The sequence below is a fragment of the Bubalus kerabau genome, chromosome 8 (genome assembly GCF_029407905.1).
Source record: "Bubalus kerabau isolate K-KA32 ecotype Philippines breed swamp buffalo chromosome 8, PCC_UOA_SB_1v2, whole genome shotgun sequence".
Classification (NCBI taxonomy): Eukaryota; Metazoa; Chordata; class Mammalia; order Artiodactyla; family Bovidae; genus Bubalus; species Bubalus kerabau.
In genome coordinates, this window is record NC_073631.1 from 47702299 (window position 1) to 47729352 (window position 27054).

At 38.5% G+C, this 27054-nt stretch overlaps 1 protein-coding gene across 1 annotated transcript in view; it reads right to left on the minus strand.

The window, feature by feature from the left end:
- RELN (reelin) overlaps positions 1-27054 on the minus strand; it is a 553687-nt gene that overhangs the window by 96835 nt on the left and 429798 nt on the right. The window contains exons 25-31 of the mRNA XM_055590184.1: positions 25410-25615; positions 22856-23027; positions 22195-22395; positions 16748-16980; positions 8713-8870; positions 7025-7232; positions 5772-5848 (exon numbers count right to left, since the gene is read on the minus strand). Of these exons, the coding sequence (XP_055446159.1) occupies positions 5772-5848; positions 7025-7232; positions 8713-8870; positions 16748-16980; positions 22195-22395; positions 22856-23027; positions 25410-25615 (1255 nt within the window). The remainder of the gene's footprint in view (positions 1-5771; positions 5849-7024; positions 7233-8712; positions 8871-16747; positions 16981-22194; positions 22396-22855; positions 23028-25409; positions 25616-27054) is intronic.

Below are 27054 nucleotides of genomic sequence, written 5' to 3' on the forward strand. Positions count from 1 at the left end.
GGGAGGCCTGACATGCTGCAGTCTATGGTGTCTCAAAGAGTCGGACACGACTGAGCAACTGAACTGAACTGAACTGAAAGGACTCAGATGTATATGAGCATATGAGAATTATGGCTCAAGTGGTCCCTGCTCCAACTGGTTTCTGCCTGCTGACTTCCTCCACATTAGCTTTTTCAGGACTGTCACATACACCTGCAGGCAACTGCAAGATCTGCAGAGAGGAGGCCCCCAATTCTTCAGGTCAATGGAATGCCTCTCAGGTAAGTATGAAAGAATGGAGAAATGCAAGAAAGGGAAACAGCAGTATCTCTATCTGTTTTCTATCGATCTCTGGGCCTTTTTTTCTTAGGCTCCAAAACCACTGCAGATGGTGACTGTAGCCATGAAATGAAAAAATGCTTGCTTCTTGGAAGAAAAGCTATGACAAACCTAGACAGCCTATTAAAAAACAGACACATTACTTTGCCAACGAAGGTCCATCTAGTCAAAGCTATGGTTTTTACAGTAGTCATGTATGGATGTGAGAGTTGGACCATAAAGAAGGTTGAGCACTGAAGAATTTATGCTTTTGAACTGTGGTGTTGGAGAAGACTCTTTTTTTTTTTTTAATTTTTTTTTTATTTTTAAACTTTACATAATTGTATTAGTTTTGCCAAATATCAAGGAGAAGACTCTTGAGAGTCCCTTGGACAGCAAGAAGAGGGAGGGAGAGTCCCTTGGACAGCAAGGAGATCAAACCAGTCAAGGAAATCAACCTTGAACATTCATTGGAAGGACTAATGCTGAAGCTGAAACTCCAGTACTTTGGCCACCTGATGCAAAGTACTGACTCATTAGAAAATACTCTGATGCTGGGAAAGAGTGAAGGCAGGAAGAGAAGGGGACGACAGAGGATGAGATGGTTGGATGGCATCACTGACTCAATGGACATGAGTTTGAGCAAACTCTGGGAGTTGGTGATGAACAGGGAAGCCTGGTGTGCTGCAGTCCATGGTGTTGCAAAGAGTCAGGCATGACTGAGTGACTGAATTGAACTGACCCTCTTTAGCTGTGTCATCTAAACACTGTCCATCGGAAAAAACCAAACCATTTCAGCTCAACTGCCAAATATTTAAGGAACATAAAACATTCCCCTTTTAAAATGATACCTCCATCCTCATTCTTCCCAGTCTTACTGAAAATAGCCTAATTTTGATTTTAATTCCAAATATGCAAATTGAGGCTTCAGCTTGAGTATGCAGAAAATCTTTACTTTTATCACTGGAAGAGATTTGTTCAAGGATTTAGGCAGATTTACATTTTAACAACCAGTTTTCAATAAAAGGCTGAGAAATGCCTGTGGGACGTAAATTACACAGGCAGCAGTGAGTTCAAGAAAACGGCTCAGGGTTGTTGAGAATAAGTTGTGTTCCTAAAGGGAAAAAGTCCCAGAAGGCAGACGAGAGCAATTATAATCAGAGGTTAAAGTAGAGGACAGCCTCAGGTCAGTAAGTGGATGCTTCCCACTATACTCTGGTCAGAGTTTCTTTTTTTTCCTCATATACAAATAGGGGTATGGATTTGTAATTTTCAGAAGAGTCATGCATATATGCACATGCACACAGTTGCTTCATGTTCCAACCACGAACTACTTTTAAATAGCAATTCTATCACAAGGTTTAAAGACAACATTCAGGTTCTCCACCTCTCCAGTCAGTAAGCAAGATCCTGGGACAGAACTCCGTCTACCTTTGCATCCCTCAAAGCTCCTGTTTCCATGTGGATGGAGAATGTGCTCTAGAGATACTCTTGTTTTGAACTACATATTGTTTCTGTAGGGTGATTCTATAAAAATTTAAATCAGGTTATGTCACTGCCTGACCTAAAAGTCTTCAGTTGTTTCCAATACAATGGATTCCAATCCCACCTCTGTTCCATGGCCAGCAAGGCTCTGCGTGACCTGGCTCTGTCCCTCTCCTCCTTCTCCCCAGCAGTCCTAAACCTTAACGAGCCCCAGGCCATCTGGCCTTCTTTCTGTTCCTCCAACACCACAACTCTTTTCCACCTCATGGCCTTTGCTGTTTCTTCTGACTGGAAAACTTGCCTTAAGCTCTTTCTGTTGTGGCTTTTTTCACCATTAGTGTGTGTGCTCAGTTGTGTCTGACTATTTGCGATCCTATGGACTGCAGCCCATCATAGGAACTGAACTGGACTGCAGCCCACCAGGTTCCTCTGTCCTTGGGATTTCCCAGACAAGAATACTGAGGGGGTTGCCATTTGCTCCTCCAGGGGATCTTCTCAACCCAGGTATGGAACCAGTCTCCTGCATTGCTGGCAGATTCTTTACTGCTGAGCTACCGGGGAAGCCTTTTCCTGGTGGCTCAGATAGTAAAGAATCTGCCTGCAATGGAGGAGACCCAGGTTCGATCCCCAGATCAGGAAGGACCCTTAAAGAAGAGAATGACTACCCACTCCAGTATTCTGGCCTGGGAAATCCCACGGAAAGAGAAGCCTGGTGGGCTACAGTCCATGGGGTCACAAAGAGCTGGACATGACTGAGCAACTAACACTTTCCCCTTTAGATTTCATTTTAAATGTCACTTTCTCAGTAAGTCCACTCCCAGATCACTCTGTTGAAATTAGCATCTTTCCCAGCATAAGTTTACTTTCTATCTCATCAGCTTATTTATTTCTCTCTAGCCCATCAATCTAACATCCTGGTCATTTCTTTTATTCTTGATGTTCTGACTCCTCTTACTACAATATAAGTTCTCTTAACGGTAGCGCTTTTGTCTGCTGTGCTCATTACTGCCACACTGGTTCTTCGCATCCTGCTACATGGCAGTTTGCATTTCTTGTCCCCTTTACCATATGTGCTCTTTCCTTCCGCCACATGGCTGACAACACCCAGAAGCTACCCAGCAGCTGCTTCATTATCCTGGGTGCTGGATGAGAACCTCAGATGACCCATGAGGAAAATGCAGCACAGAGGACAAATCTCATGTTTTAACCCACAGAGACTGAGTTGCCTGTCACTGTAGCATAACCTAGCTCATCAAGACTGATGCATCTGTCTTTTGGTGACACTGTATCCATGAAACCTAGAACAGTGCCTAGCTTAGAGCAGATTCTTAATAAACACTGTCAAAGAGACCAGGAAATACAAAATACAAGTTTCTAGACTGCTGATTCAATGTATAGATGATCTGGATAATTACTAGACTAACAGTACTGAGACACTTAGAAAAGTCAAGGAAGCTTTCAATTACTGATGATAAGGCCAAGGATATTTAGAACTGATGAACAGAGCTATCGGTGGCTCTACTGACTAGCGGCCACTGTAGTGTTTAAGCCAATATGTTTTACATAGTTATGCCTGAGACAATAACAAACTTGAAAGCTGTAAAATTCTTCACATGCTTTTCATGAGATCAAAGTTTGGAGGAGGCTCCATCTGAGAAGCTTATGGATTTTATGCCAGGAACCAACTCACAGGTAGGGTCCCTTAAGGAATCCTATCATATCTATATAGCAATTGAAGGCCAACTATGTATACTTCAAGTGCTTTTGCATTTCTTTCAGCACTGAATCATGGAGGCAGAAGATGGTGTGGATGTCTGAGAGAATAGGGATCTGGGGAAGGAGAGAGGAATAGGCTCTAGTGGTCTGAATCTCTGCTCGTCCACTTACTGATAGCGTGATCTTGAGTAAGTTATTTGTCCTCTCTGTGCCCCAACATCTACATCTGTAAAATAGGATAAATTATAGTACCTATGGCAAAGGGATATAGTGAGGATTAAGTGCATTAACAGATAGAACACCTGGAACAGTGCCTTGCATATATAACTGCTCAGTAAAAATTCATATTTATTATTACCAACAACTGCTCCTTCTACCAAAGGATCTGTTTACAGGCAGGAAGCAGTGTATGATCTGCAATCAGTAATACCCTATGCAAGGAAAATTCCTAGTCCCCTACAGTGCTGAATGTAAGTCTCTGCAGTTTTGTTTTCTCCTTGTTTAAAGTTATAAAGGAATGTGTGTGTGTGCTAAGTAGCTTTAGTCATGTCTGATTCTTTACGAGCCTACGGACTGTACCCTGCCAGGATCCTCTGTTCATGGGATTCTCCAGTCAAGAATACCAGAATGGGTTGCCATGTCCTCCTCCAGGGGATCTTCCTGACTCAGGAGTTGAACCAACACCTCTCATGCCTCCTGCATTGGCAGGCGGGTTCTTTACCATTAGTGCCACCTGGGAATTCCTGTAAAGGAACAGGTTTTCCCAAAACAAATATGTTTCTACGCTTAAGGATCTGGATGAGGAAACTTAGAGACAAAGGCTCTCTGCAGTTACCCGTTTAGTGATGGAGAGGAGAAGGAATGATATAGGGTAGTGTATCCATTTACAAAGAATGTTCAAACTACCACACAATTGTACTCATTTCACACGCTAGTAAAGTAGTGCTCAAAATTCTCCAAGCTAGGGTTCAACAGTAGTATGTGAACTGAGAACTTCCAGATGTTCAAACTAGATTTAGAAAAGGCAGAGGAACCAGAGATCAAATTGTCAGCATCCGTTGGATCATCGAAAAAGCAAGAGAATTCCAGAAAAACATCTACTTCTGCTTCATTGACTATGCTAAAGCCTTTGACTGTATGGATCACAACAAAATGTGGAAAATTCTTCAAGCGATGGGAATACCAGACCACGTTACCTGCCTCTTGAGAAACCTGTATGTAGGTCAACAAGCAACAGTTACAATCAGACAGAGAACAACAGACTGGTTCCAAATTGGGAAAGGAGTACATTAAGAGTGTATATTGTTACCCTGCTTATTTAACTTATATGCAGAGTACATCATGTGAAATGCAAGACTAGATGAAGAATAAGCTGGAATCAAGATTGCCAGGAGAAATGTCAATAACCTCAGATATGCAGATGACACCACCCTTATGGCAGAAAGTGAAGAGGAACTAAAAAGTCTCATGTTAAAAGTGAAAGTGGAGAGTGAAAAAGTTGGCTTAAAGCTCAACATTCAAAAAACAAAGATCATGGCATCTGGTCCCATCATTTCATGGCAAATGGATGGGGAAACAATGGAAATAGTGACAGACTTTATTTTTTTGGGCTCCCAAATCCCTGCAGATGATGACTGCAGCCATGAAATGAAAAAATGCTTGCTCCTTGGAAGAAAAGCTATGATAAACCTAGACAGCATATTAAAAAGCAGACACATTACTTTGCTGAGAAAGGTCTATCTAGTTAAAGCTATGGTTCTTCCAGTAGTCATGTATGGATGTGAGAGTTGGACCAATAAGAAGGTTGAGTGCAGAAGAACTGATGCTTTTGAACTGTGGTGCTGGAGAAGACTCTGGAGAGTTCCTTGGACTGCAAGGAGATCCAATCAGTCAATCCTAAAGGAAATCAACCCTGAATATTCACTGGAAGGACTGATGTTGAAGCTGAAGCTCCAATATTTGGCCACATGATGCAAAGAGCTGACTCACTAGGAAAGACCCTGATGCTGGGGAAGATTGAAGGCAGGAGGAGAAGGGAATGACAGAGGATGAGATGGTTGGATGGCATCACTGACCTGAGTTTGAGCAAGCTCTCAGAGATGATGAAGGACAGAGAAGCCTGGTGTGCTTCAGTCCATGGGGTTGTGAAGAGTCAAATATGACTGAGCAATTGAACAATAAATCAGTTTACAAAATTTCAGCCAAACTTTGGGAGGAGAAAGAACTACTTTGCTAGGAGTAACTGTAGTTTTTATGGAAATATAGCAGCTTACCTTCATTTCTAGCTCTTGGTTTGATGCAGGTAATCCCTGAAGTTTTGCTTCCAATTTGTATATAAAACTGAACGAGTCTGGGGGGAAAAAACCCAAAACACCTCAGTTTTGGTGTTACTTAAAAACATGAGTTCAGAAGACATCTAGCCTTCTGTATTTTGACACAGTAAAAAGTAAAACTCCTGTAATTCTTAGGCACTATTTTTAAACACAAAGGGCATATGACAAGCAGAAACTACATAGATTAGATAGTAGGCTAATTCTATAACCATTCAGAAAAGTTAATTGATATGACCATTAATTTTATTTTCGAATAATGATTTAAACAAAAGGAAACAATTTAACTTCACTTCTCTGTGACAGTCTGATGCAACTTAATGAAATCACTGAAATGGAATTCCTTTAAATTGAGATGATACTATCCTTGGAAACTCAGGAGGAAAAATCTAACATTAAAAACTTGTATGTTACATTTGTTTAGGGCCAATTACTTCTACTATGGATTTAAACTCAGATCATTTAATTTTTCACAACTGTCTCTCAATTAGTGTGATGTAATCTATGCCTCAGTCACTATAAACCAAGCTACATGATAGGTTAGCTCTGTGAGAAGGACTCAGAAGGAAGGGGAAAGAGACTGAAGGTAGAAAACATATGACACAGAATCCAGATTTTAGTGAGAAGAATCTCTAAAAGCTTCAAACATTTCTTTAGCTTTCTTTCTTTCAATTCTAAAATAATTTGATTAAAACTAAAGAAGCACAGTTATATTTTAGATGTGCTACTATTTCATTTGCCCTTAAAACTAAGCACTTATTTATTGTACCAGTAGGTGTCAGTGTAGGTATTTTAAATTTCTGGAATAGCCTTCAATAAGTAAATACAAATAAACTTAGATAAATGGGGCACCACATTTTTGGACACAGAATTCAAAATTGCAAAAAATTATTTGTTTCTCCTGGCATATATTAAAATTAATATCAAATAATCTTCATAATAACCGAGAACTTTAGAAAACCAAGCTGACATATTTTAGACACACAGGCCTTGGTGATGACTGCATGCTGATTAACGAATTAGAGTATAAGTTTTACAGAATCTATTTTATTATAAAGTTATGCTTCATTTTTATATATCAGAATCTATGTAGAGAAACATTACTGTGTGAACTCCGAAAAGAACAGTGTTGTAGGTTAGATCACACAGTAAGGTAAATATTATGTTCATGAAGAAGCGACCCGTTAACTACTTACCTGATATTCCTGGTGTCCAGAGGGACAGTCCTCGCTTCCCTTTTTCCAGGGCCACTGAAGTAGAGAGACTTGCCATCATTAAGTGTTCCACAGCCCGTTCCAACCTGGCCTCCGGTTATCTTGTACCACAGCGGGCTGAGCTTCCCCTCAAATCTATCGAACATCTCACTGTGATTAGGGACAATAGACACACAGGTTCCTTGTGCAGCTTCCGAGAAAAGAAATACAGAGGAGACAGGTTTTGTTAAAATCATGAAACATTAGAAGGTACATTAGTGTGTGGGCAAAGGAGACATTGCCATAGGTGTTAGGGGAAAGAAACCATATGAAAATTCAAACCTCAAGCATCTGCCTGAAATACAGTCATCACTGCTGCTGCTGCTGCTAAGTCACTTTGGTCGTGTCAGACTCTGTGTGACCCCATGGACCCCCGTCCCTGGGATTCTCCAGGCAAGAACACTGGAGTGGGTTGCCATTTCCTTCTCCAATGCATGAAAGTGAAAAGTGAAAGTGAAGTCGCTCAGTCCTGTCCGACCCTCAGCGACCCCATGGACTGCAGCCTACCAGGCTCCTCCATCCATGGGATTTTCCAAGCAGGAGTACTGGAGTGGGGTGCCACTGCCTTCTCCGACAGTCATCACTACTATCATCAAAACAGTATTCTGCTTCTATTATTTAAAATTTTTAAACACAAACACAGAGGGAACCACACGGTCTCATGATTTTTGTTAACCAGAGGATTTGTGTAAACTGAGATACAAGATTTTGTCCACAAACAAAATGTGCTCATTTGTTGTCCTTGTATTAGAGGATCAATATGGGGAATTTATCCCAGATTTAAGAAAAAACACCCTGAAACTACGAGTGACAGCACTCTACAGAAGGCCTGTAACAACATATGTGTGTCTTTGGTCACGTGCCAGATGAAGAGCAGAACACTGAAAAGCGGGGAAGGATCCTTTGAAGTTAATTCCAGGAAAAATTCTATAAAAAGATTACGAAGCTTATAATATTTTCTCCCATTTTACTCTTTAATCTCAGCTTCCTTTTTACTTTTGCTTGTAGCAACATCTAAGGGTGATTGTGGTCAAAAAATACTTCTCTTGTTAAGTTTTTGTTTGGCAGTCTTGCATTTATCATTTCGTAAGTTGACTTTTACTTTAAATGTATAAAATTACACTTTGTATAAAAGCAATGTAAAGAGCACAGGAAGCCTATTGCTTAAGAGCTTGGCTGCCAGGGATTAAAGCTGAGCTCTAGCAACATTTAGCTATGTGACCTTGGGACAGTTACTGTGTGTCTTTGTGTCTGTTTCCTCAAATGTAAACAGGGACAACGACAGTACTATGTTATAGGGTTATTTGTGAATTAAATGAGGTGAAATAAAAAACACCTACTGTAGGGCTTGGCATGAAGCAGGGATTCAAGTAATGTTAATTATTATCACTATTATTAGTAAATGAATATACTTAAGGGATGAAATATGTGTTATCATGCTTTCCCTTCTTAGGCAGCTCAAAACTAGAAAATATTTCAGTACCTCATTTGCCTAGGTTACAAATTTCTATAATTTTGGGACTTAAGAATAAATACTTAAGAATATATTTCTTTGGAAAAAGTAACATGAAATATAGTACTCAGAGATGAATATTTTACAAACAGATCATCATATTTGTCTGCAGCCTTACCGGTGTACCCCAGGTCACAGAAACACACCCCTGAAACACAGTCCCCATGGCCACTGCAGTAACTGGGACAAGGCTCTGATATGTATACGCCATCCAAAGCAAAAGGAGGCACATTCTTCTGGGAGCTGCTCTCCTGGATCCATCGGAATCTGGTCTTACTGTTGGGAAAAACAGCACATGTGTTTCTTGTACCAATATCTTATACCAAAGCACTGAAATACAGAACAGTTTAGAAAAACTCAAGAGATATATATTTATTTGGAAGTCACGTTCACTTGATTGGACACTTAACCTTCAAAAGTGTCTCTCTCAAATCTTTCTCAAAACTTCTTGATATTTTCTTCAGCATAAATGTCTAAATATCAGGAGGATTTCAGATAAAGAAGATTCTGATGGCCAGAAACATAGCTTTTTTTATTCTTGCATATTTTAAGAGGATATTTGGGAATCTTTGAAACCATCAAATAGAATGTACTTTGTTAGGACAAATAAGGGGACTACGGCTCTGCCATTTGCATGATTCTGGTAGGAAAGAATCAAGTTTGTACTGACAGCTCTATTCTCACCTGTTGCCTTCCTTACCTTCTTCACTTTTCATCTTGAAGTCTCCAAGATGCTTATTCTACAAACTTAGCAACCAGCTGGGCTGCCAACGAACACTGGTAACTGCCAACAAACAAAAGAGGGACCTGGTCCCAGTGCTTCAAAACCCTGGAACACCAGTGGCCTGGGTTACTGCCCAGTCCTATTTTCCTCATAAGTTTTGAGGCTGCCAAACTAAAACTTGTCCCAGTTGCTTTCTAATATTTCCAATCCTTTCAACACATCTCATTTCCTTTCAAATACATGGAAACTCACCTACATCTATAACTTTATAACAAGAAAACATCTCTTCCTTCTCAATTCTACTAACATTAAAGAGGGATAATAGATTAGACTATCTAAATACCAATTAATTATGCTGCCATTATTTATAGATTCTTGAGTGCATTCAGTCTCTAAGTAAAGAAGAGTAAAGAATCTTAAAGATTAATGAAGATTATCAAAGATAATTGTAGATAAAGATGGTTCCTTTTCTCCTCTATTATTATGAAAATAATATAGCAGTAGCAGAGTACATTTCTTTCTGGCTCTTCAAATAACTATGGTAATTTGGCAACACTGAATCATAACCCTGGCTTTTTTCTTCATTATTTTAAGTTATCTACATTTGGCAAATTTACAACTGTAGCCAAGAATGTTGTTTACTAGGTTTAAAAAGTTTTTCAGTGATTAATTTCTATTAATGCAAGCCTTAACACATTTTTCAATGTGTCAAAAGGAAGGTGAATGCATCTTTTATTTCCTTTGAAGTTAACTCAAAATGTATTGGTCTTATTTTTTAAGGCAAAAGAGAACAGAATTGAAGATTAGCAAAACAAAGCAAAACCAAAAAAATGAAAAGAAAAAAGAAAGTACAATTTTAAAGCCATGGGCTTTAGGAAAATTCTTCCCAAAGGAGTCATAATATTATTTAGCCTGTGAAGATATTTTTCCTTTCAAAGGAAATAAATGGAATTGGTGAAAAGCATCTTTTGCCAATTGTTTGTAGTAAAATGGTAAGGCCTCTGTGCCCCTTCCAAAAGATAGGTTGTACATCTATACTAAAAAAGAAACACTTTGATTCCCTGGTAGAAGTCTTTTTTAATTAAAGTCACACTTGCCTTTTCTGTTTAAGTTTCTATAATAGAACCCAGAGAAACATGGATCTATAATTTCTGCCCCTCAGAAAGCAAAATTCCCCTTTATCCTGCATGTTCCAGATAAGGTAGTAGAAGATAACACACTCTCTCTTTACTCCCTTTCCAATTGTCATCTTTGTTCAGAGGATGCCTGAGCTACCTGGAGAACCAGTTTCTACCCCTGTCCTTCAGCCCACCACACTTCAGAGGGGTGTTGCATCTGCCACTTAAACCAGGAAGGTAAGCACCTGTGCACTGCTTTGTCTTATGATGTGTGGTGGTGGAGGAGACATTGGGCAGAATATTAAGCAGCTGAGTTTCTAGCCCTTCCCAGAGATGTTGACTTTCTGCATTCGGCATAGAGAGCCAAGAGCAGGATGAGTGGCTGTATGGTTGGGAATGAGAGTCAGCAAGGAGGTAACAGCATGTATTTACCACCACCAATGTTCTTCCTCTGTAGGCAAGAACCAAGAGAATTAACATGAGCACAAACTATTCCTTTGAGAAAATCAGCTTCGAATTATTTGTAAAAGAACAATGTTCTAGTAACTATTATAAGCATGTTGGTTTGTGGCAAAATAGTTCCAAATTTTAACAATTTTCACTTACAATTCTCAGCTTTCCAACACTGCATTTGGAGATATCTGAGTTTAACATACTGCAGAAGAAACAAACAATAGCTCATTTGCTTGGGTTGAAGCAGTAACATATTTTCTATTCTGTAGTAGAGAACTCTCCATCACAAATGCCATCCCGAGCAAGTTGGATAGTATTCAAACAAACCAGGAAGCCAAATCCTAATGAACAAGATTTTGTCTTCCAAAAGCTGAGATCTAAGAAAATATTGATAAATTGGAAGCCTCAAAATATTGGCTCATTTTGTAATAATAAGGACAGTCTTTTCTTATTTCTCAGATGTGGCTTTACCAACTGGGTGATTCTACTTAGCATCAAACCAACTGCAGTTTCAGATTCAACTCTGTATTATCTGGCTTTGGGGTATCACACCAGCATTGTGTTCCTTGGCTCCTGATTCTGTGGACTACTTTTAAAGCGATGTCTTCCAATATCCTGGTATTCTAGACACTGCAGCAAAGATTTATCCCCTTATACTCCCCAGCTTCATGACATGTTGCACTTCTCTATTTGGAAGACATAAGGCTGGGCCACAGTTTCAGAAGAAAAGGTTAGTTTTCATTCCAATCCCAAAGAAAGGCAATGCCAAAGAATGCTCAAACTACTGCACAATTGCACTCATCTCACACACTAGTAAAGTAACGCTCAATATTCTCCAAGCCAGGCTTCAGTAATACATGAACCATGAACTTCCAGATATTCAAACTGGATTTAGAAAAGGCAGAGGAACCAGAGATCAAATTGCCAACATCCAATGGATTATCAAAAAAGCAAGAGAGTTCCAGAAAAACATCTATTTCTGCTTTATTGACTATGCCAAAGCCTTTGACTGTGTGGATCATGACAAACTGTAGAAAATTCTTAAAGAAATGGGAATACCAGACCACCTGACCTGCCTCTTGAGAAACCTGTATGCAGGTCAGGAAGCAACAGTTGGACCTGGATATGGAACAACAAACTGGTTCCATATTGGGAAGGGAGTATGTCAAAGCTGTATATTGTCACCCTGCTTATTTAAGTTATATGCAGAGTACATCATGAGAAACGCTGGGCTGGAAGAAGCACAATCTGGAATCAAGATTGCCAGGAGAAATATCAATAACCTCAGATATGCAGATGACACCACCCTTATGGCAGAAAGTGAAGAAGAACTAAAGAGCCTCTTGATGAAGGTGAAAGAGCAGAGTGAAAAGCTGGCTTAAAGCTCAACATTCAGAAAACGAAGATCATGACATCTGGTCCCATCACTTCATGGCAAATATATGGGGAAACAGTGGAAACAGTGACAGACTTTATTTCCTTGGGCTCCAAAATCACTGCAGATGGTGTCTTCAGCCATGAAATTAAAAGACACTTGCTCCTTGCAAGAAAAGTTATGACCAACCTAGACAGCATATTAAAAAGCAGAGACATTATTTGCCAACAAAGGTCCATCTAGTCAAGGCTATGTTTTTTCCAGTAGTCATGTATGGATATGAGAGTTGGACTATAAACAAAGCTGAACACCGAAAAATTGATGCTTTTGAACTGTGGTGTTGGAGAAGACTCTTGAGAGTCCCTTGGACTGCAAGGACATCCAACCAGTCCATTCTGAAGGAAATCAGTCCTGAGTGTCCAATGGAAAGACTGATGTTGAAGCTGAAACTCCAATACTTTGAAACCTCATGTGAAGAACTGACTCATTTGAAAAGACCCTCATGCTGGGAAAGACTGAAGGTGGGAGGAGAAGGGGATAACAGAGGATGAGATGGTTGGATGGCATCACTGACTTAATGGACATGAGTTTGAGTAAACTCTAGGAGTTGGTGATGGACAGGGAGGCCTGGCGTGCTGCAGTGCATGGTGTCACAAAGAGTCAGACACAACTGAGCAACTGAAGTGAACAGTTTCAGAAAAACATGGGGAGAGAAGGGCAGTGGTGGGGGTGAGGATTACAAGGGGTGCAATGTTACAATGCCCAGTTTGAGATGGGCAATAAGCAGGATGAAAGGGCTATTTAGCTCCAAAGGCAGATATGTCCTTATGGAAAAGGAAAAATGTCTCAGAGGATGAAGCCTATAGAGTAGAACAAACACCTGAGAAGAACAAAAGATTAGGGAACTACTCACCAGGAGGAGAACTATCAAACTTTCTTATCCTGGACATTGTTCGTAGAGAAGGGAACCCTAGTAACAGCTATCTTGTTGGCTTTCAGAATTCTGGTGAACCAGTGTTTGCTATGTGCTTCCCATTCTTTTCATTTTCCTGAGTGGGCAGTGTTTACTATGTTGTTATATATATTATTATTATATTATGTTTATCTTATCTCATTGTTGTATGTTGGGTAGGGGTGGGATAGATAACTCTTTTTTTTTTTTTCAATTCCTAGATCTGTGAGTCATATCCAGGGAACCTTGATATGAGATAAGTGACTTAGAGCCTGATACTATGATGGGACAAGCCTTTGAGGGTCTTGGGAGGAAAGTGAGTGTGTTTTCATGGGGAACATATATGAATCATAGGGCTAGGACAAACTATGTTAGGTTGTTATAACAATGCCTGGTAGCTCAGTTGGTAAAGAATCCGCCTGCATTGCAGGAGATCCCGGTTTGAATCCTGGGTTGGGAAGATCTTCTGGAGAACGGATAGGCTACCCACTGCAGTATTCTGGCCTAGAGAATTTCATGGGCTGTATAGTCCATGGGGTCACAAAGAGTTGGACCCAACTGAATAACTTTCACTTTCACATGGATCACACCTACTTATGTATATCTTCTATAAGATTTTTCTGCACTTTCTATCAAAAAGAGGAGTCTGTTTTCTCACTCTCTGTATCTAGATTTGCCTTGTGACTTGCTTTGACCCCTAGGATGTGGCAGTAAGATAGGGTCAGGCAGCTTCTACTTTTGTTTTTTTCTAACACTGGAACCACCCAACTGTGGATATTGTTATGAATACTGGGGTGGATACCGGGATGAAAACCACATAGTGATAAAGGTCCTACTAATCCCAGACACTAATCAACCTACCAATTGAAAAAAGCTATACTATAAAGCTTGGAGAGATGAGCAGAAGAACTACCCAATCAATTTGTAAAACCATGAGAAATAATAAGCCACCGCTGTCTTAAGCCACTATGTTTTGGAGAGGAATGCTGCACAGCAATAGGTAACTGTACAAATATTATCCTAGGCTCTACTGAGGGATATGAAAAAGGACTAATGATAGTTTTTAAAAAGTAATGCAAAACCAATACAATATTGTAATTACCCTCCAATTAAAATAAATAAATTTATATATATAAAAAAGTAATGTGCCTATGCATTCCTGATCATTTTCCTTCCACTGGTTGAGAGGTATAACAAGGTCTGGAATAGCTGCCTTGGATCCAGAGATAGAAGTTGTGTGTTCAGAATGGCAGAGATACCGTGTCAGTTCTGAACTGCTCACCTTTGGACTATTAGGCAGTAAAGAATGGATTTCTATCTTGTTTAAGCCTTGTTAAGCATTTGATTTATTTTGCTTTTATAGTACCTAGACCTGTATCCTAACTAAAGCAGAATGCAAGTCAAATTATTAAATTTCACTAAAGAAGGTCAACTCATCAACTCTGGCACAAACCAAGTCATTTGAGTCTCTCTGATACACAACAAAGTACACTGGCATGTAAAGACAAAAAATTACTTTTAAGTTGATCTTAGATCTAATGACTGATGAATTCTTTCTTGGAATAGTTGGCATTTAAAGATTATGCTCCAAAGTTTAGTAGATTACCACAGAAACTTATATATCCTGACCAAACAAGTTTCCTACCTATCTGAGAAGTCTGTATACCAAAATCTATGGTGCAGTTTCTGAAGGTATGTATGACTAATTAACAAGGAAGGAAGAGAACACAACCAGGATATCCAGCTAGATATAAATCTGGTGATCAATTAGGTGAAAGATTATAGACAGAATGTCTCTACAAACATTATAGATAAACCATCCCCATAGATTCTTAGCTTTTATCATTCTGTCAGTCAGGATGAGATACGTTATGCTGATATAACATGCAGCCCCCAGTCTCAGTGGGTTAACCCAACAAAAGTTTATTTCTGGCTTATGCTGTATGTCCAGTATAGGTTGTAAGAAAGTCTGCTGATTGCAGAAATGCAAGGATCCAGACTGATGTAAGCTTTATCACAAAAGGTGCTTTCATGAAACAGATATGATGGCAAAACGCACATGGACTCAAAGTCATATGTTTCATTTCCACTCACATTTCATTAGGTAATACCTAATTTTAAAGAGTGTGGAGAAAGTATAGTCCTACCATATTCTAGGAAGAAAGTAAGGCTGGAAATAATGTTGAATGGCATTAATGAGTAGCTCACTAAGAGTCGGACACGACTGAGTGACTTCACTTTCATGCATTGGAGAAGGAAACGGCAACCCATTCCAGTGTTCTTGCCTGGAGAATCCCAGGGATGGGGGAGCCTGGTGGGCTGCTATCTATGGGGTCGCACAGAGTTGGACACGACTGAAGCAACTTAGCAGCAGCAGCAGCAACTCTATATTAAGTTACATCACCAGCAGTACAAATAGACCTATTATATCATCTCAGTTCTGCACAGAAATGCTTTGACTGAGTCACAATTGAATATTATATTCTAGGATTCAATTAAAAAGTGCCCACTTGAATGCTTCTTTATCTTCTGAAAAAATTATAGTTAAAACACTGATCTTGATGTTACCTACTCCACCCAACACAAAGATATATATACGCAATACAAATGTATTTTAGAAAAAAGTACACTTAATTTTTTTATCAGAATGTATATATTTTCTTTTATCTTATTCAACATTGAGAACCAAATGACCCTATCTCCTGACCTCTCACACTTTGTCCTAGCTGCCAGGAAGCTAAGAGTTAAACTTGTTGATGTATTACAAAAACTAATTTGCTTCAAGTTCTTAATCCCTTTAGCTCATGCTTCTGTCAATTGATTTAAAATCTTTTTCTCTATTGTATTAATATGTATCTTAATGATGAGATATCTCAAATTGTCTATTCAAGGAGGCATTAAGTTAGAAAAAAATCACCACATAGTGAAAGTCTGTTACAATAATGCTTTATAACTCACTTAGCTTTTAAACATCTTCTGGTTAATGCTGTAATCCCAGTGCCCAGGACAGAACTTGGCATAGGTAGGTGGCTCAATAAGTATTTGTTGAATGAATGAATGGATGAGTAAGTGAACAAACTTTTTCACAAATGTGTGTGTCATTTTCTCAAGAGTCATTACTTGGATAAATACTGCTGCTGCTGCTGCTAAGTTGCTTCAGTCGTGTCCGACTCTGTGCGACCCCATAGACAGCAGCCCACCAGGCTCCCCCATCCCTGGGATTCTCCAGGCAAGAACACTGGAGTGGGTTGCCATTTCCTTCCCCAATGCAGGAAAGTGAAAAGTGAAAGTGAAGTCGCTCAGTCGTATCCGATTCCTAGCTACCCCATGGACTGCAGCCCACCAGGCCCCTCCATCCATGGGATTTTCTAGGCAAGAGTACTGGAGTGGATTGCCATTGCCTTCTCCGATAGATACTGCTAGAGGTTATGAGTAGCAGCAGCATTGAGATATATGAAATGAAGATATTGAGATAAATATATGCTCCTTAGAAATGGCAACTATGGCACATGGTAAGAATGGGCACTTTACCTGGATGCAAGAGACCTTGGAATAACAATGGTGATTCTTGTCCATTCTTCAAAGTCCCCCGTGTGATACATGGTGGGTTCACTCAGTTCTCTGGAGTTTCCTTCACATCCCTTGCCTGCAGAAGCTGGGTAACAACCTTCTTTCACCAGAAACCAGGACATTCCAGCATCATGAGAGTACTGAAGAAGAACTGGGGCAGCACTGCTGAATTGATTGGCACACCCAATGTTAAGCTGTTAAAAAGAAAGACAGAATTACACAGGTTTTGGTTTTAAGACATCACTTAACAAATTACGTGCTAGAGCAGTCAGGGTTCTTTCTACTGAGTTTGCACAAATTTACAATGATAAGACATGCAGCTCAATTCCAACCAAGACCCTTTCATAGCGTCTGGAAATCTCTGTAAAAGCAATAGGGGCTTTTCAATAGAAAGCAGGATCAGCTTCCCATTTTGTGGACTTCTTGAGATTACAGGAGAGAAGAGAGAGCATAGATGTAATCAGAGTCTTGGACAAAAGATGAGAAGCCAAGAAACTGTTTTCTTTTCCTTTCCCAGACTGAGGATACAAACAGAGGGAAGCAGATTAGATAGAGAGCTGTCCTCTTTAGAACATGAAGGTCACCGAAGCTGTCCTCTGCTTTCGGGGGACAGGCATCTTTATTCTGTTTTCTTACAAAAGCTTAGTAAGAAATCACTGTCAACTTATATGAAAGAATTAAGTTTCTGTCACAGCACTGAATAAGCAACATAATCCAGAAATAAACCATTGCTTTTCTATGCACTTGTGGAGATGATTGTCATTACAGGATTAAAAATATTCAAAAAATTGTAAAAAATGCAACCTATATCACAATGCTATAGCACAACCATTTAAAAATAAATTTATTTATTTTTGGTTGTGCTGGGTCTTCGTTGCTGCGTGGGCTTTTCTCTAGTTGTGGCGAGCAGGGGTTTCTCTCTAGTTGTGGTGCCCAGGTTTCTCACTGAAGTGGCTTCTCTTATTGTGGAGCACAGACTATGGGCTGGAGGGAGGCTTCAGTAGTTGTAACATGTGGGCTCAGTAGTTGTGGTTTCTGGGCTCTAGAGCATAGGCTAAATAGTTTTGTTGCACAGGATTAATTGCTTTGAGGCATGTGGATCTTCCTGGATCAGGGATTGAACCTGTGTCTCCTACATTGGCGTGTGTGTATGTTAGTCACTCGGTTGTATCCAGCTCTTTGCGACTCCATGGACTGTAGCCCCCCAGGCTTCTCTGTCCATGGAATTCCCCAGGCAAGAATACTGGAGTGAGTTGCCACTTCCTTCTCCAGAATTGGCAGGCAGATTCTTTACCACTGAGCCACCAGGGAAGCCCCTAGCACAACCATTTTTTTCTGTTTTACCAATATCTAGGAGTAGTATTACTGAATCAAAATGTAGAAACTATGAATTTCCTATTTATATGTGTTCATTTTTAATCACTTAGATTCAAATGAATCAGTTTTACACAGCACTGAATGCTACTAAAGCTTTGGACAGTTTCTTTCTAAATTAATAAATATATAAATGATTGTATTACTGTTTTAGTTTATATTTTTTAAAAGTTGTAAATGTGAAATTTAATCACATGCTATCTTAGATCACATGATCTATTCATATGTTATTTCATTTGTTGGTTGGAGCCATCATAGGATTGTATAAGGCTTTATAACTAAGAATAGTCAAATTTTATAGAAAAAATTGAAGAACGCAAGAGAACATAATCATGACCAAAAAAATAAAGGATGAAGGAAAGATAGGCCCCTAGGCAAATAAAATTGGGTCAGAGCTCAAGAGGTCAACCAGCTCCTGCTTGTGACTGTAAAGTAGCTTGAGTCAGTCTGTCAAAAATGGGAAGAACACATATTTTCCTTAATTCCATGCTCAGAGCTAGAAAGCATCTCTCAGAAGGATTTATAATATGGCTAGTGGCAATTCAACTGATTCATTTATCCAAGTTTACGTAGTTAAATGTCAAGAAAATAAAGACCTGACCCTCTAAGATGCAAGATCACCTCTTGTAACACAAACGCTTTTATTACATTACTTAGTTAGCATAGCCTTTGGCTGGCCTGTGGTGAGAGGAGTCACACTGGGCATGCATAGTTAGCTTTCTGTCTTAGATTTATGGCAAAAGTAGGTAAGTCAATGGAGCTTTCAGTTCTGTGACAAGTTTGTGATTTTATTCGTTATGGACCATTTAGCCTGCTTCTTAACTGCTGATGTTTTCTAGAATTCAATTCTTGGCTTTCTTACCTTTTTACTCCATACAAGCTCCCTAATCTCATTCACAATCATAATTTCAGATTCCTTCTAAATCCTTACGACTCCCAGATACTCTCAGGCTCTCTGAACAATGTACATAACTGCTTCTTGTGTGTTTGTCCTTCAGCAATCCATGAGCATGTGTGCTCAGTCATGTTTGACTCTTTGCAACCCCATGGACTGTAGCTTGCCAGGCTCCACTGTCCATGGGATTCCCCAGGCAAAAATGCTGGAACAGGTTGCCATTTCCTCCTCCAGGGGATCCTTCCGACCCAGGGATCGAATCTGCATCTCCTGTCTTGGCAGGTGGATTCTTTTACCACTGAACCACCTGGGAAACCCTTAGCAATCCACAGGCATCCTTAAATCCACAGGTCCAAGTCTTCTCATCATCCACCACCCTAAAACAAATCTTCCTATTCCTGAATTTCTGATTTCAGTGACTTGAGCCAGAAATGTGGGAGTCATTCTAGAATCCATTCTATCACCCAATAGGTTACCCAAACCTGTTGACTGCACCTTTAACATCTTTCAGAACCATCTACTTATAGTCCCAGGCTATGCCTTAGTCTGGCCTCCTTATTTCTTACTTTGATGACTTTTCTAGCATTGTCACTTTACTCAAAATACACTCAGCAATCTGAACACATCTCTCTGCCTCTTCCACTGTCTCACAGGTCCAAGTTCCCATTATCTATTACTTGGATCACTGAAATAATTGCCTGGCAGTCTTTTTATCTCTGCCTTTGACTCTGCCAGTGTACTCCCAACTCAGTTACCTATGTGATTTTTTAAATGTCTAAGTCAAAGTATGTCACTCTTCTGCTAGCTATTTTATGTATTATGTAGTGTAGGTACAGTGTTAGTTTCTCAGTCATATCTGACCCTATGGACTGTAATGTACCAGGCTCCTCTGTCCATGGAATTCTCCAGGCAAGAATACTGGAGCAGGTAGCCATTCCCTTTTCCAGGGGCTCTTCCCGAACCAGGGATGAAACCCAAGTCACCTGCATTGTAGGCAGATTCTTTATTATCTGAGTCACCTAGGAAGCCCATTTTACGTAGAGCAAAAGTCAAAGTCTGATCTTTTTTTTTTTTTCCTACCAGTCTCCCCTTCCTCACTTTGCTTTAGTCACAGTGGCGTCCTTGTGGTTTCTTGAACTTTTCCAAGCACACTCCTACTTCAAGGCATTTGTCCTTTTTGTTCTATCTGTTCTCTTTTGTTCTTTCTTTGTCAAAGTCTCTATTCCTAGCTATTATCATAGCCTAAAAAGAAGCCTGGAACATAGTAAAGGTTTTATAAATAGTTTTTCCTCCTGTTAAGTCAATAGAACGATCCTTTTAAAACACAGGTCTGATTCTCACATTCAATGGGTTAAACATCTCCCATGACTCATTGCTCTTGGATTAATATCTAAGTGACTTAGTGTATCACATAAAGCTCATTAGAATCAACCTTATCTTGGTTCCAAACTCAAATTTCCAACATTTCCATTCTCATTTGCACTTTCCTGTATTTTCACATAGTTGCACACTCTGTTCTAGCTGAAATTTCCCACCTCCTCCATTTTGCAGTCTGCTAAGTCTCTGTATTTCCAGAAACTTCCTATTTTAACTCATCCATCCATCTATCCATTTAACTAATAGATAATTTTGGAGTACCTGCCATATGCCAGGAACCATGTCAGGTACTCCCACAGCATCAGTGACTCTACTGCAACTGTTCACTTTTCTGGCTCACTTGCTAGTTTCTTGAGGGCTTGGCTACACTTCTCATCTCTGTATTCCTAGCACTTAGTGTTGACACAAGGCAGGCAGTCATCAAAACTTCACCAGCACTGTACCTTTTTTGGACAAATAACATCAAGTTCTTATTACAGATTCCAAATATACATTAACAATTCCTAAATGACTCATATTACCTGCCTATTATCAACTGATAGCTACAAATCAACAATTTCTGCTGGTGTGATTGTAGAATTGAGACTTTTCTTAGGCATTTTGCATTATGTTTTGAAACATTTAATAATATTTTCTCTATTTAGATTTTTAAACTTTAGAATACCACCTTGCAGAGTTCAACACCTACACTATCATGATTTTGTGGCTAATTAATTAGAAAAAGCGCCAGGTGAGAAACAGCATACTATTCTGACAAGGTATTGCTATTGCTGTTATTTTACTCCCATTTTAGGCAGTACCAACAAAGTAATATACTTGTACACCGTTATTAATGGTTTTCCATGGCAATTTAGCATCAAAATCTAAACAGAGAAGAATAACATTTCACTAATCATCTTATTTATGACTCACTGCCTTGTTTACAGACCTCTGGAAATTATATTTGAAGAGCTTCCCATAAACATCTGATCTCTTTAATAATTCCATTTGTAAATTATTTAGCATCTGCATCCTGCCGTTATGTAAGGACCATGTAGTTGTGCTGGATCATTAAAAATGCATTACTCTCGACCCCAGAATTCACCAATGGGATTTTATTATAAACACAATGAAATTTTGATTAGGGTTTTGAAAAAAGAGCTTGTCAAAGTAAATACTTGCTATCCATGTTGACATGTTATCACAGCACTGAAAAATAAGCAGCTTTTAGAAGAACAATGATAATTTAAGTAAAAATTTATTGAATCAAAGGAAAAGAAATTATTTGAAAACCCGATAGTAAAAACATAAAATTACTCGCAAGTTTACCTGTGGCAGATTCATTTTGATATTTGGCAAAACTAATACAATTATGTAAAGTTTAAAAATAAAATAAAATTAAAAAAAAAATAAAAAAAATAAAAAGTACTAGTTAGCTGAAAAGGAGAACACATCCATTACCATCCAAAAGCATGGGATTCATTAAGTCACAATCAGATTGAAATCCTCAAAGTAATCTTTCTTTTTAATTCTGATAGAGTTCCACAAGCACGTAAAGAAATACAGTGACACAGCCACTTCTGGGGCTCACTAAAAACTGACAAGCTGTTTTCCTTATGGGCAGAGCTAAAAAGCTTTGCCATTCCAAAACTGTTGGGAACTGTTTGTTCAGATGAGTCCCTTCACTGACAGAAATATGATCATTTTGTGTTCTTTGTGAATTTCATTTACAAATCTGGAAGATGGTTACTCCTTAATCTGCAAGAAGTTTATGCATAAATACCTTGAATTGCAGCACATATCCAGGCTTCAGAGTCAAATCTCGAGTTACTGCAAATCGGTCCCCATCTGATTTTCCAAACACCATGGCTGATGGCGTGGCAGAGCAGAAAGTTTCATTTTTAACCATTCCTTCATTAGCTAACATCAACCACACACTCATTTGATTCATAGGGTAATCAAAAGCTGGTTTCTCATAAAAGTTCTAATAGAAACAATACAAACAACACAGAAAGGCAATTTGATAGCTTTGAAAAGAAGAAATAAATTTTCAGTTCATGACATGCTGCTATTTGTATTACCATGTATTATTTGTGTTTCTAAGAAAATAAATCAGACTCTCAAACTGTTTTTTAAACTGCCATGAAGTTTTTCTCCTAATTAACAACTGAAAGTATTTTGCCACTATATATCTAATTATTTTATAAACAAACTAATAATCACGCTTAATGAATTGGCCAAACTTTCTAGTCTTTTTTTTACATTTTTTAACATCTAAATAATCTGTGAAAGAGTAGCATAGAGAGGTAAAAAAAAATTAGTGCAAACACATAAAATCAAACTACATGTTCAAGTGTCAAGCACTAAATCCTTGGAGGAGTCAGTAATCCCATCCTCTTTTACAATTCTATGTCGTCCTGGAGTTCAGACATAATGAGAAATACCTGAGGTAAAGTTGGATTGACAACTGGGATGATCTGTTTTTGTTTCTCAGACAGAATGATGATGTCGTCAACTGCCCACTGGTCATAGTCTTCCCCCGAAAACACAGGCTGCCACCAGCGGAACCTGGTGCAGGGGGTCTTGGCAGCAGCTGGTAGCTCAAGATAGACAAATCTGCATAAAAGCAAATCATTTAGTGCCAGGAAAGGAAAAACTCTGTTTTTCTTAGCAGCTGTTAAAATAACACTAGTAGCAACAAGAGAAAGTTTAGTTTTGCTTGATCTCTTGGTATTTTTGAGACGTTTCTAAGTTTAGACAAATTAGACAAGAGGTTTAAAGTTGTAAGCAAGTTTAGTCTTGGTCCTGGTTTCTCCATTTGTTATGGTATCTTTTGGAGGCAGATATTTCAACTGAGTTTGATTAACTGAACAATGTCTTTTGACTACCAAGACAATGGTCATAACATTTCTAAAGAAATCCTTAGAAAGAACTGCTCCCTTGTATATTATTGCATTAAAATAGCATTAATTTTTTTCAAAAAAAATATAAATAACCAGTAAAAATGAAACATAAATCACTGATAATCTACCACATGAGACTGGCCTCTGCTAACAGTTTGCTGTATAACATTAAAGCATGTACTCTTATACACAGGTGAGATTATATGTATAATTTTGTATCTTACAGTTTAAAAATGAACATTATATCATAAGCACATCCTCATGTCAGTAAACTTAGTTAAGATCATTTTACCATTTATATAATTTTTCATCATACAGATGTGCTACTATTTATTTCACCTTTCCTTATAAATAATTCTGTGATGAAAATCTATGCATATAGTTTTATGTACACCTCAGTTTATTTCTTTAGGGAGGATTCTGCAAAATGGAATTACCAGGCCAAATAAAATGGTCATGTTTAAGGCTCTTGATTTTTCCAAAAATCCAAAGGATTTTTCCAAAATTCTTTCCCGGAATAATGGCATGCAGGATGACATGAGAGCACCTGTCTTGCTGCTCCATGTGGAAAGAGCATTTTGTGTTATTAAAAAATGACCAACTGACTGTTGAAAAATGGTATCATTTTTATTACAAGAGAGGTTGGATATTAATTGTATTTTATTAAACATATGTCTTTCTTGTTTTGTAACATCTATTCATTCCTTTTACCTATTTTTCTACTGGATCTTAGTGTTTTTTTTGATAATTTTTATGAGCTCTTTACAGGAACACTGATCTTCTATTTCTCATATTTGTTGCAAATATTTTCTCAGTTTATTTTCTTTTTAATTTTTTTCTATTTCCTTTGAAATGGATGTGTTACATGCGTGTTAATTCTTCTACTGAATTTATGTATAGAAAGTTTAGGTCTGTTCCCAAGATCAGATAGTAATCTAAATGTTTAAATCTTTAACCAGTCTTTAACATTATCATCTGAGATGTTAGATGACAATCTATATAGATATTTCCCCCCAAGAGCCTACACACTTTTTTCTAACACCATTTGATTGAATGACCATTTCTTTATCATTGATAATTGATGTGTGTGTTTTTTTTTTCACATATAAGTTTGTATGTATATCTGAGTTAATTTCTGGGTCATTTGACTTGATTGTTCTATCTATGCACTGGTATCATTCCACTTTAATTATGTAGGTTATACAATATATTATAATATTGTGTAGGGGATCCCTCTATATTTAACCAAAAGTTTAAACTATTTTTGTCTGTTTATATTTCTAGACATAAAGTTCCAAAAAAAATACCACTAAGACTCTGGTTGCAATAGTATAACATATAAATTAAGAGATATCTTCATATCATAATGTTCAGTTTTCCTATCCAAGGATGCTGCATTATTTTCCATTTATTTGTTCACTTCTTTCACAATTTGAAAGAAGTTTTGAAGCTTTATTAAAGTTTTCTTTACAGAGATTCTCAGTATTGTTAAACTTATTCCTTATATTTATGTATTTTCTGTCATGGGGTCTTCTGATAGCTTCCAACTCAGAATCTCTTAACCATTTTAGTGTCACAGAAGTCTTTGAAAATGTGGTGAGATAGTTAGGCCCTAAAGAAAAATTCCCTTAAATAAAAATGGAATATATCTGGAATTTAAAAAAGCTATTGCATTTTTGTTTGTCTATATAGTAATCTTCTTACTTTACTGAATTCTCAGTAATTTCCAGATTGACAATGCTATTCCTTAGAAAAAATATACTTTGAATAGCTTCAAATTGTTTAAAACAGTTGGCCCCATTATCAATTCCCTTTCTACTGTATAGGGGGAACCTCTCCAGGCTCCATCTCCCACCTACCATCCCTGACTCTCTTCCTGGATATTATGATTCTCGTTAGACCCAGTTGGCTTTCGCTGGTTTCTGCCTTCCCCCTGTGTGCCTTAGAAGTAATGCTTTTGGTTGGTCTCTCTCCATATCTAATTGTGTTATATCATGGAGAGTTATCTCTCCTTGAAATGACTCAATGTTTTAAACAACAGCAACATCACCCTTAACCTTCCTGAAACCATTGGAAGGCAATCAGAGCTGGTTACCTGGGTTTGCTGAAGTCTGAGAAGTACATTTCTGCCAGCAGGTGCCACTGGATGCCCCCGTTGTTGCTGTACTGGAGGAGGACACCCTCCTCTCTGCTGTCAGGCTTGTTGCACACAGAACTCTCTCCACCGATCTGGATGTAGAACTGGACAAAGTCCACCCAAGAAGTATCCAGATCCCAGCTCACCAACTGTCTTTTCCCAGCCTTTCCAAAGAACAGAGAAATCACAGATCCAATTATCTGGGAGCAATTTGTTGTTTCAGTTTCAAATTTGTATGAGCATCCTGGCTCTATGTGAAGTTGATCATGTTCTCCTTTATTGTTGAGATGAGCAAGTTATGTTATTTAACTGTTCCTGGATACATTCTATTAATATCCAGGACTTGATTATGAGACCCCTGAGAACTGCTAATTACACCAAAGAGTATTCAAAAGTCTTCAATAACAAAGCAAAACTCATTTTAATTAAAACACTTCCAGTATTCCCTTTGTAAATCTCCTCCAGGCAGAGTCATGGAGCAGAAAGATCATACACATACTTTGAAATCAGTTGGAGCTGGGTGTGAATCTCAGCCCATGATTCATGCTGTTCTCTAGCTGCATGACCTTTCTGAGCTTTTATTTTCCTCAAAAGTACAATATGGGTAATAATACCTTCCACATAGGGTGTTGTAACAATTAGGTGAAATAACATGCTACATAACTTGCCTAGCACATGGCATGCTTTCTTGAGGGAATAATCTCTGCATACATATGCCTTGACCCTACTCCTACCTGGGCACTGAAGTGAAAGGTAAGACAGAAACTTCTGAACAGAGAGTACTGAAGTCTCCTGGGCTCCCAGTCAGTCAGCCTGTGTGTCTCTCTTGGAAACAGAGAAGGTGGGAGGGATCACTAAATAAGTTTTTGCAACCACTAAATGATCTCTTTGTGTCTTAAAAATGTTAAAAAACTTCTTCAAATCCGGTAACTTGCTTCCTTTGTTTAGTGTCACAGGAAGTGCCCATGCCTGTCACAGTTCTGTTGCAAAATGTATTAGACACAAATCGACAAGTTTGTCATCATTTATCTGTAAATGGTTTCATGCTGCTGCTGCTGCTGAGTCGCTTCAGTCGTGTCCGACTCTGTGCGACCCCATAGACGGCAGCCCATCAGGCTCCCCCGTCCCTGGGATTCTCCAGGCAAGAACACATGCTAACAGGATTGAAAAAAAGTTTGCTGATAAGATTCCTTCACCCAAATCAAATCTGCCAAAACTAATCCATGGATTGCACTGATTTGTCTTGGAGAGTTTTTGAGAAGTTCAATTAAGTTGGGAAGAAAATCTGAGATAGGATACACAGTATAGAGCAAAGCATCCCTCACACTTATAATTTAAACTCTACTCTAATCCACTAAGTTAATTAAGAAAGGGTTTCAGTTATTAGAAGTCACAGGGGAAATACTTGGTGATAATTATGGGAGTACACAGTTACTGATAAATCTAAAGCCAATTAAAAGATCCCAAAATAGACAAGGGTGCCAGCAAAAAGAAAATTAAGGTTAATCCTGAGACAGGAACTCGGTTTTTGGAACTCTCAATTTTATGTACATATTAGAAGAAATCTTAAAAGTAATATGCATTTCAGTATATTAGATGTGCC